This window comes from Schistocerca serialis, chromosome 3, assembly GCF_023864345.2.
Source record: "Schistocerca serialis cubense isolate TAMUIC-IGC-003099 chromosome 3, iqSchSeri2.2, whole genome shotgun sequence".
Classification (NCBI taxonomy): domain Eukaryota; kingdom Metazoa; phylum Arthropoda; class Insecta; order Orthoptera; family Acrididae; genus Schistocerca; species Schistocerca serialis.
Window position 1 is genome coordinate 345,422,689 of NC_064640.1, and position 11,653 is coordinate 345,434,341.

The following is an 11,653-nucleotide window of genomic DNA, read 5'->3' on the forward strand; positions in this document are numbered from 1 at the left end:
TATTAGTACAAATAGCCAAACTCACTCTGTTATGCCACTCACTGAACTCTAGCACAGCTTAAATGTCAATTATCGAGTGTGTTCTCCTTTGTCATTACACACTCATGTCTCTGAATGTAAAACCACCCTTTTCCTTACAGAAATCAAGACACATCCCTGTTCCTCTGCTCTGGCATGGTTGTAGCGGTGCACGATCAACTGCTTGCGTCTGTTGGTAATAGTCTTCTGTACACTGTGCCAGGTCCAACTGTTGTGCTCCTCTGTTATGATCATGGCTTTACGTCTTAAAACTACCAGGTTACTTTAAATGGCAGTGGACTTTCATTTAACATTGCCCATTGTGATTTGATTGTATCTTCTGTTAGACTATCAGCTCACTTAAACATATACACACAATACAAGTGTAAAAATCTTTTCTGCCAGAGTTATCTCTTGTACTGGCACAACCAGACAGACAGCCTGTGCTGCCTAACCATTGGAGATAGCCATCTCCTACAGTGATCAATAGACTTGTAGCCCATGAGCAAGGACAAATTACTGTTGGCTATGCACATTTACAATTGGCACACGAGACAATATAATGTGATCAAACCAAATATTAATCTGTTCCTCTAACTCTGGCCATCCTAGTACTGAATGCCTGGATCTTATATAAAAAAGGTATATCGTAAATGATTACAATCACCAAATCCTGTTGTCTCCAAACAGCAATCATCAGGTGACTATCACACTCGAGCACATAATACGGAAATGAAGAAAGTTTTATTGTAAAGGCATGGCCCTACACTAATTCCAGTCCTTAGGATTATGGTAGTGACAGAGAAGTTTTTCTTTCATTGAGTGTTTCGATACTGCAACAGTAGTGTAATTTTTTTTCCCCCCACCTCATGACAACAACATGGAAGAGTGAACTGTAATTTGAATGCAAGTAGTGTATTATGGTTTAAAGGGATAGTTTGAACATTGAGTCTGGTGGCTCTCCCTTAAAGCTATATAGTATCAGTCAATGCTACACTGAAGAGCAAAAGAAAATGGTATACCTGCCTAATATCATGTAGGGCCCCTGCGAGCACGCAGAAATGCCACAACTCGATGTGGCATGGATTCTACTACTGTCTGAAGCAGTGATGGAAGAAACTGACACTATGAATCCTGCAGGGCTATCCATAAATCCGTAAGAGTACGAGGGGGTGGAGATCTCTTATGAACAGCATGTTGCAAGGCATCCCAGATAAGCTCAATAATCTTCACATCTGGGGAGTTTGATGGTCAGCGGATGTGTTTCAACTCAGAAGAGTGTTCCTGAAGCCACTCTGTAGCAATTCTGGATGTGTGGGATATTGCATTGATCTGCTGGAATTCCCCAAGTCCCTCGGAATGCACAATGGACATGAAAGGCTGCAAGTGATTGACAAGAAGCTATATACATGTCATCTGTCAGAGTCATACCTAGACGTATCAAGGATCCCATACCACTCCAACTGCACACACTCAACACCATTATAGAGCCTACACCAGCTTGAACTGCCCCTGCTGACATGCAGAATCCATGGATTCATGAGGTTGTCTCCATACCCGTACACGTCCATCTGATCGATACAATTTGAAACGAGACTTGTCCGACCAAGCAACATGATTCTAGTCATCAACAGTCCTATGTCGGTGCTGATGGGCCCAAGCGAGGTGTAAAGCTTTGTGTCGTGCAGTCGTCAAAGGTACATGAGTGGGCCTTCCATTCCAAAAGCCCACAGCAATGATGTTTCGTTGAATGGTTCGCAAGCTGACACTTGTTGATGGCCCACCATTGAAATCTGCAGCCATTTGCAGAAGGGTTGCACATCTGTCATGTTGAATGGTTCTCTTTAGTCGTCATTGGTCCCATTCTTGCAGGATATTTTTCTGGACACAGCTATGTCAGAGATTTGATGTTTTACCGGATTTCTGATATTCATGGTACACTCATAATGGTCATACGGGAAAATCCCCACTGCACCCCTACCTCGGAGATGTGTCCCATCGGTCTTGTGTCGACTATAACACCATGCTCAAACTCACTTAAATCTTGATAACCCGCCATTGTACCAGCAGTAACCAACCTAACAACTACACCAGACACTTGTTGCTTCATATAGGCGCTGCTGACCGCATTCTTTACCTTTTCAATAGTTCATAAGCCAGTCACAAAGGCTAGAAGCAGTTTTATTTACACTTCAAAGTTAATGTCATATTCTGCTAGTTTACATAACTCTCTGTTTGAATGCGCAAGCCTATACCATTTTCTGTTGTGCTTCAATGTATAATACGATCATTAGTACTTGATGTTCAAATGAAAACACACCAGAGGGTCATGTAATCTGTAGATGGGATAAGGACACAGCTAGAACTGCCTAGAGGGGCAGTCAATTAGTTTACCTTTTCAATAGTTCATAAGCCAGTCACAAAGGCTAGAAGCAGTTTTATTTACACTTCAAAGTTAATGTCTTATTGAATTTGTTAAGTCTTATGACTTCCTGTACAGGGACCATTTGTTAGATGTAAGGCAAATCTATTTTACTAAGGATCCATGTACCTTTTTTAAAAATAACCCTTCCTCCCTCTAACAATGGCAAACCACCTCCGCTAGGACCTTGCCTAGTATGACGGTGCGGGTCACCCGCATCGTCCCCTACACTCCTCGGAGTATGTGACCTAACCATTATCATTACTCCCTTTAAAGGCTTCTGCTCCCCCGGACACCAACTGATGTGCCACCTCGATGGAGTGTTGCAGCACTGTCTCTCATAGCACATGAGAGCTGGCCACTGGCCACCACCTCTCCGCAGCCCCTGCACTGTCGCTTCTGGCACTTTTCGTCCATCAATCCGTTCAGCGGCCTCACCACCCTGGCATTACATCACCACAAAAACATTTCACCTCAGGGGCCTTGTGGCCACTAATTGTACAACCATATCCTATGGCTGACATCAAAACACTGTCCAAAATCTTATCTTTACTGTTGTTGTGGTCTTCAATCCAGAGACTGGTTTGATGCAGCTCTCCATGCTACTCTATCTTGTGCAAGCTGCTTCATCTCCCAGTACCTACTTCAACCTACATCCTTCTGAATCTGTTTAGTGTATTCATCTCTTGGTCTCCCTCTATGATTTTTACCCTCCACACTGCCCTCCAATACTAAATTGGTGATCCCTTGATGTCTCAGAATATGCCCTACCAGCCGATCCCTTCTTCTAGACAAGTTGTGCAACAAATTTCTTTTCTCTCCAATTCTATTCAATACCTCCTCATTAGTTATGTGATCTACCCATCTAATCTTCAGCATTCGTTGGTAGCACCACATTTCGAAAGCTTCTATTGTCTTCTTGTCCAAACTATTTATCGTCCACGTTTCACTTCCATACATGGCTACCCTCCTTACAAATACTTTCAGAAACGATTTCCTGACACTTTAACCTATACTCGATGTTAACAGATTTTTCTTCTTCAGAAACACTTTCCCTGTATCCTCTCTATTTCGACCATCATCAGTTATTTTGCTCCCCAAGTAGCAAAACTCCTTTACTACTTTAAGTGTCTCATTTCCTAATCTAATTCCGGCAGCATCACCCGATTTAATTTGACTACATTCCATTATCCTCATTTTGCTTTTGTTCATGTTCATCTTATATCCTCCTTTCAAGACACTGTCCATTCTGTTCAACTGCTCTTCCAGGTCCTTTGCTGTCTGTGACAGAATTAAAATGTCATTGGTGAACCTCAAAGTTTTTATTTCTTCTCCATGGATTTTAATTCCTACTCCAAATTTTTCATTTGTTTCCTTTACTGCTTGCTCAATATACAGATTGAATAACATCGGGGATAGGCTACAACCCTGTCTCACTCCCTTCCCAACCACTGCTTCCCTTTCATGCCCCTTGACTCATAACTGCCATCTGGTTTCTGTACAAATTGTAAATAGCCTTTCGCACCCTGTATTTTACCCCTGCCACCCTCAGAATTTGAAAGAGAGTATTCCAGTCAACATTGTCAAAAGCTTTCTGTAAGTCTACAAATGCTAGAAATGTAGGTTTGTCTTTCCTTAATCTATTTTCGAAGATAAGGGCTATTCCATGCCAAGTGGTCTAATATCGAGAAATGTTCCCACATGACCATCATGGATTTTGATGACATTTTGTATGAACATTCATACATGTTCTCAACGAACACTGGTAAAGCTTCAGTTTCAGTAATTCAATACTTGCAGAGATATAGTCACTTGTTTGAAACCATAGCACAGCTTCCAATAGTGCATCCTTGAATTATCAGCAACTTTGAGATGAGATATCTCTAAGTATTTGCATGAAAGAAACAAAACTTGGCCATCTTATACAACTTTTAGAGCTCTTTAAAGTAAAATATTAAGGAAAGGGTTTCTGAGCAATTTTCATATAGATAATTTGAAGCAAAGTTGGGCGAAAAAAATAGCTGTTTAAAAAAAATGCGAAATTTAGTTTTTTATATCTCCAAAAGTAATTGTGGGATGTACATGAAACTTTGCACACCATAACTCACCAACACAAGGTCTTAGAAGATAAAATTTCATTCTCCTATTGCTTTCCACTATTCCACAAATCTAGGGTGAAGTTGACAATTTTTCAAAAAGTGCTAAAAATGGGTATTTTTAGTCAAATTTTTCAAAAAAGTGTTTTCTCCAAACTCTTCTAAACTACGGTCATTAGAAAGAGCATATTCTAAACTATCTAGAAAAGTGCATTTGGTTTTGCAATGCAAGCATATAAGGCCCTAAAAAGTAGCATCATCAAAGAGGCGCACTGGAAGTTTGAACACATTTTTCTGGCACTCAAATTATACCTGGAATCTTTTATTTTGCCTTGTACATGTTTATTAATGTCTGGGATAAGTGAAATAAGAAGTCCTGACGAATAAAAAAAATGGCTCTGAGCACTATGGGACTTAACATCTGTGGTCATCAGTCCCCTAGAACTTAGAACTACTTAAACCTAACTAACCTAAGGACATCACACACATCCATGCCCGAGGCAGGATTCGAACCTGCGACCGTAGCGGTCACGCGGTTCCAGACTGAAGCGCCTAGAACCGCACGGCCACACAGGCCGGCTCCTGATGAATAGGACCTAGCTTAAGTCTGAATTTAGTTGCCTGTTTAATGAACAACACCAGCTTACTGATGGAAAAGAAGTGTATAAATGAGTTGCTATGGTCCATCGTGGCTTAGCCACTGCTAGTTTCATTTCACCTGAGAAAAACAGCATTCCCATTGCCATAGGGGCCACGCCCGATAGCTTAGCAACAACAGCCATGGTTGGGTTTCTTTACCACAGGATCCCAACCCTGATAAGGGTTTCTTTACACAGGTTCCCAAGCCTGATAGTAAAATTATTTAAGTGCCCTGTGTAAAATTAGAAGGCACTCTTGGGTTCCTTAGATTGTTTCCTCTAACCTATTTCAATTTTTGATATGCTACATTAATTTTCTGATGAATATCAAGAGGAATGGTGTATTGCCCGCCAGACGAATTTACTGATGGAGCTGGAATAACTGCAATAATGTGGTGTTCCGGAATAAGAATAACAAACACCCGAGTTCATTGTACTTAAAAATTTGGGTACCCTTATTGCATCATCAAGTGAGTTCATCTACCTATCTGTACTGCATACCAGGGAAACAATTACTTTGTATTTCACTAATAGTTCCACACATAATCATGGAAAAAGGGCAGTCTGTATTTACATTTACCACGGAAAAACAAACAAAAAATGCTTAACTTTTTCTAGCAGGGAGCAACGTTGTACAATAAGTGTCCAAAGAGATCAATGTAAATGGGAAGCTAAAATATACTTCATAAGTAATGCATACAACACAATTATAAAGTATTTAGAGTGATAATTAATAATGAAAGGGAAGAGTGGTAATTAACAATGAAAGGAAATAACTACAACACCATGTTACACTACATGATCACAGTGTAACGCTTTTTACAAGAATACAATGTGCGCACGATCTACTGTGCATAATATTGTGTTATTCACCTGAACTCAACATCTCCGTCATCATGTGTGATGCCGACACAGTTTTCCAGACAGAGTGAAGGGAGGGCATTGAGATGTGCATGGGACGAAGTAGCATATTTACGATCAAGTCTGGTTTTTCAGACAGAGTGAAGTGAGTGCAAGGGACTTAACAGCACGTTGATGGTTCTGGTGTCACCAGACAGTGCCTGTAGGGTGTGCAGTGACAGTGTAAAAAGATGTGAAGGAACAGTACGAAACTGTGTATAAACAAAGGGTAATACGGAAGCGTCCGATCCCACCCGTCTGCTTTGACCCATGACGTCACAAATATGGCTGAAACGACCATAAACCACGATTCCAATATGGCGCATATAAAGTTGGCACGTACACATTATGAGGACGAAAATACATCGAGAAACAAACACACACACTTTCCACAAAAAGCCTAATGACACTAACGTGACAAGCGCGGGAAATGGGGTGTTTTTGGGTGAGGGCAAACTAAATATAAACAAATTTAGACACCAACCCGCATACAAAACCACAGAAAACGACGAAAAAACCGGCAACTCCCCAAATACCACTAAACACAATATCATATGGAATCGGACACTTCCCTTGACCTATATAGCTCAACAGCAGCTCCCGATCTCATAAATTAGGGTCAAACACTTCCCTTGGTCTATATAGCTCAAAAACATCTCCCGATACCAACATCAACACACACAGCCACACATTGGGATCGAACACTTCCCTTGACCTGCGCACTGTTAATTTTATCCGTCATATCCATTCCTGAACAAAAACAACAACCGATTAATTTTACTAAACTTACCACACGATGTACAGCGAACAACACTAAATTAACCTTCACACAAAATTGTTAACTCACTGAAACGAATTCCACTACAAAACAGACCCGACACTCAAACAGAGCCCATTACACCACACAAACGAAAACCCTGAACATACCACCAGAGAGCACAACAAACCACAACATGACAACATCTACAAACATGCCACACTCACAAACCAAACTCCGCGCCGTCATGACGTCACACACGACAACACCCTTACGCCACGGGTCAAAGCCGACGCCTGGGATCGGACGCTTCTGTCGACCCAAACAAAGAATATTGTACAATAGGGAGCAATCAAATTAGGCAGAAGAGTTGGAATTCAGGGGAATGTTGGATACGAGTCGTTGGCTTTGTCCAGTGACTTAGGAAATATGACAAATGACATAAACAATATGGCGACAATAATGCGATGTTATTGATTCTTTTCGAATGGGCTAAGAGGTACATATCAGTCTGCCACTACAACCAAGTTTGTTTAGTATTACATTCATTGGCTTCACGAACTCACAACCAGACTGTTACCTTCAAACTAAACTATACACCTTGGGTTAAGCTAGTGAGCAATGTTTCACTTTAACATTTGTTGGCTTCGCAAACTAAAAACAAAACTGTGATTAATGCACCGAAAGGTGACTTGATGGCAGACATTAACATTATGTCCCTGGTCATAGCTGACAAGTTTTATCAACTACTCTTGACCTGAGTAGTTGGTGAGAGACTCACCTCACATTCAGGAGGATGGCATTTGCTCTGTCAAGTCATATTGATTCAGGTTTGCCTGAGTCATTTCAGACAAATGCCAGGATCATTCGTCAGTAAAACTATGGCTGACCACCTGTACTACCCCAATAAACAACGGCCTTAGACATTTTACGTGTGTGTATAGGTCTATTTATTTTTCTTGTATTATGACGACAAATCTCTTATCACTATCAGATGGTCCCTGAGCAAATAAATGTCTTCCCCCATCTATTTGGCCATCATCATCATAATAGTATCTAAAGAAGACTGGCATATTGTCCCCAAAATAATATCTTTTAAGTACAGCTTAAGCAAACGGACCTAGATGTCATGAGATTTCGATAGAAAAGGAAAATTTGTTGAACACTTAGTACGAAAATAATGTTACAGTATTTTTACATTACATTCATCTTTATTTGTCACTGGGGCACTGCAGAAACACATGAAACAATTTATGTGAACCACTGCCACAATAACCATGCAGTGATCGGAAGTCCAGTATCAGAATGCAGTACAAAATCACTAAGTACACACAGTTTAGACAGTTATACTAGTAGTTACACCTCTAGGAACATACTAGGTTGTCTAAAAATCTCCATGACACTTTCACAAACTTTTAACAAAATGTTCTGCTCTTCTTTGGAGCTCCTCTATCCTACTGTTATCACTGGGTACTAGTTCCATGGAATACCACGTTCGGCAACGAGTTAAAATGCATTTTCCAACATGAATTTGACTCTACTGTATGTCTTGTGACAGAATAAAACTGAATTTAACTACATATTCCACAACTTCAAAGCTTGAAACTGAGTACTCAACCTTTCTCTCAAGATCTGGAGGCAAAATAAAGACGAGCAAATTCAGAATAGCTCATATGCCTTACAATGGCTATAACTATTAAAAGTACATGAAATCTATGTCCATTCCTATACTTCCATAATCCACACTTTCCTGGATTCAGAAACCAGTCTTCCGGAACATTCAAAGGTGTTTCTATAAATTCAATTCATCTCCAAGCAGCATACAACAATTGATTTAAAAAATGCTATGTATCACCAAGTGTAAACGATAAAGCAACTCAAAAATAAACAATAAGACAAAAATAAAATTTTTCTGCAGATAAGAACGTAGAAACTAAATAAAATACCATATATCGTTGCCTTCTGGAAAACAGAATACTACAATATGAATTACTGAACTGCATTTTTTTTTACATTAGGTACATGTAAAATGGTTCACAAATACATTCCTAGTTCATTTTTTCCGGTCTGATCTCTATCTCTCAACAAACACTGTAAAGGTGAACAGAGTATAGGTACTATCTTGTACACTGACTTGCCAGTCAACTATATAGCAGTCTTCCACCTCAAAAGAGACTGAATGAACGGAAGTGCTTGCAGGCAAATACATAAAACCGGCTAGCAATCCAATACTTTGTGTTTTACTCTGTAATCAGTGTACTTGATTCTACGGCGGGCCTCATGCTCGGCGAGATGAAGTCTGCTCTACCCCCGGCTATCCTGATTTAAGTATCCCTTAATCATTTCAGGCAAATGCCGTGTTGATTCCTTTAGAAAGGCCACAGCCGACCACCTGTCCTATACCCATAAAACATATTCTATGTGTATGTACGTACTGAGATGTTTGTTTTCATGGCATTAAGATGACAAATTCTGTATCATTGTTCGATTATCCATGAACGAATGAATAAATAAATTACATCAATCATTAGAAATGCTACTGACAACTGACCACCCTTTGTATTTTTGGGAGGCTTATGCGTTTACACACAACATGTTGCCTCATTTTTTCCGTATAGTTCGTCACCAGATTTAAAAAGTTAATGACCTTTGCTTCCGAGTTTGTTGGAACACTCCAGGGATGTAAACAGTCTCTAAATGAGTAAACAATAGCATTTTTTTTAAATATAAATTACTCACCTTTTCCTTCGGTGGCGGTTGGTTTTTATTTACTTCAACTTTGAGATTACAGTAAATTTTATATTCGCTTGTCTCGTCTACGACTGATACGGCTAGCTGTTCGCTAAAAACTGTTTCAAAGCCCGGGTCAGAGTTCATAAACATATCACTGTCCACCCCCAGTTTCGGTACTCGATCGGGTTCCATGGCCCGCCTTTTCAAAACCCGCTTCACACGCAGTCACTCAATCATCACCAAAGTTTATACACCAACTGATCTGTCACAGACGTCTAGACTCAGCAGAAATGGACGCCCGAAAGCACCGGCAGATATCTCTGTTGTCATGGTATTGTAATCCTGAACTGAGGATGTGCCATGAAGATCTTACCTGCATGGGAGTGTCCTTATTCACATATATGTTATGAGAGGTACTGCAATAGAGTACGTATTTCTGCTCTACAATTTTTAGATGAAGCTCGTATTTGGTGGGTTTTATGTTATAACTCATATCCTACGAATATATCTTGCTTCAAAATACTAGCACACTCCGGAGCTGTCGAAAAGTTGTTGGTACCGGTACAACCTGTTGTAATTGGTTCGTTCTGTCATAAAACCCTGCAGTTAAAGATATCTCAAGGTGTGGTGACCTCTCAGTGGGGCATAATATAACATGGAGTGTCTCAGGTTTCTTTACTTAGGCCGTTATTTTTCTTAATATATGTATATGATCTGCTTCTCTCCATCAGCAAACTACACTGAAGAGCCAAAGAAATTAATACACCTGCCTAATATCATGTAGGGCCGCCGCAAGCATGCAGAAGTGCCGCCACAAGACATGACAAGGACTCGACCAATGTCTGAAGTAGTGCTGGATGAAACTGACACCATGAATCCTGCAGTGCTGCCATAAATTCGTAAGAGTATGAGTGCCATAAATTCGTAAGAGTATGAGGGGGTGGAGATCTCTTCTGAACAACACGTTGCAAGGCATCCCAGATATGCTCAATAACGTTCATGTCTGGGGAGTTTGGTGGCCAGCGGAAATGTTTAAACTCAGAAGAATGTTCCTGAAGCCACTCTGTAGCAATTCTGGACGTGTGGGGTGTCGCATTGTACTGCTGGAATTCCCCAAGTCCGTCGGAATGCACAATGGAAGTAAGTGGATGCAACTGATCAGAGAGGATGCTTACATATATGTCACCTGTCAGAGTCGTATCTAGATGTATCAGAGGTCCCATATCACTCCAACTGCACATGCCCCACACCATTACAGAGCCTCCACCAGCCTGAACAGACCCCCGCTGGCATGCAGGATCCACAGATTCTTTCCAGTCATCAACAGTTCATTGTCGGTGTTAACGGATCCAAGTGAGGTGCAAAGCTTCGTGTCGTGCAGTCATCAAGGACACACGAGTGGGCCTTCAGCTTCAAAAGCCCATATCGATGATTTTTCGTTGAATGTTTCACACGCTGAAATTTGCCGATGGCCCAGCACTGAAATCTGCAGTAATTTGCAGAAGGGTTGCAGTTATGTCATGTTGAACAGTTCTCTTCAGCCGTCGTTGGTTCCGTTCTTGCAGGATCTTTTTCTAGCCACAGTGACGTTGGAGATTTGATGTTTTACCTGATTCCTGATATTCATGGCACACTCGTCAAATGGTCACATGGGAAAATCCCGTCTTCATCGATACCTTGCAGATGCTGTATCCCACCATTTGTGCGACAACTGTAACACCATGTTCAAACTCACTTAAATCTTGATAACCTGCCACTGTACCAGCGGTAATTAATTTAACAACAACACCAGACACTTGCTGTCTTATAGAGGCGTTACCAAATGCAGTGCCGTATTCTGCTGTTTACGTATCTCCCTATTTAAATATGCATGCCTATGCCAGTTTATTTGGCGCTTCAGTGTATATAATTTCAGAATGTATGTTGACATGACAAGGATTGTCGTGGATAACACATTAGTCTTATATCTATTATGCTTGTCTTCACATCTAATTCATCTGACAAATCTAAGGCACTAGTTGAATTCACTTTTACACTAGATATACCTTGTCATTACTTCCAATCTGCAATCACATTTATGTCAAAATAA

At 40.6% G+C, this 11,653-nt stretch overlaps 1 protein-coding gene across 3 annotated transcripts in view; it reads right to left on the reverse strand.

The window, feature by feature from the left end:
* The window catches only part of LOC126471610 (spindle assembly abnormal protein 6 homolog), a 269,622-nt gene extending 259,810 nt beyond the window's left edge, over nucleotides 1–9,812 (reverse strand). For 2 of the 3 annotated variants that reach the window (XM_050099849.1, XM_050099848.1), the window contains exon 1: nucleotides 9,571–9,812. In XM_050099849.1, coding sequence (XP_049955806.1) covers nucleotides 9,571–9,756 — 186 coding nt within the window. In that variant the 5' untranslated portion in view covers nucleotides 9,757–9,812. The remainder of the gene's footprint in view (nucleotides 1–9,570) is intronic. The other variant, XM_050099850.1, reaches the window with a different exon arrangement.
* Between the last annotated feature and the right edge of the window lie 1,841 nt (nucleotides 9,813–11,653).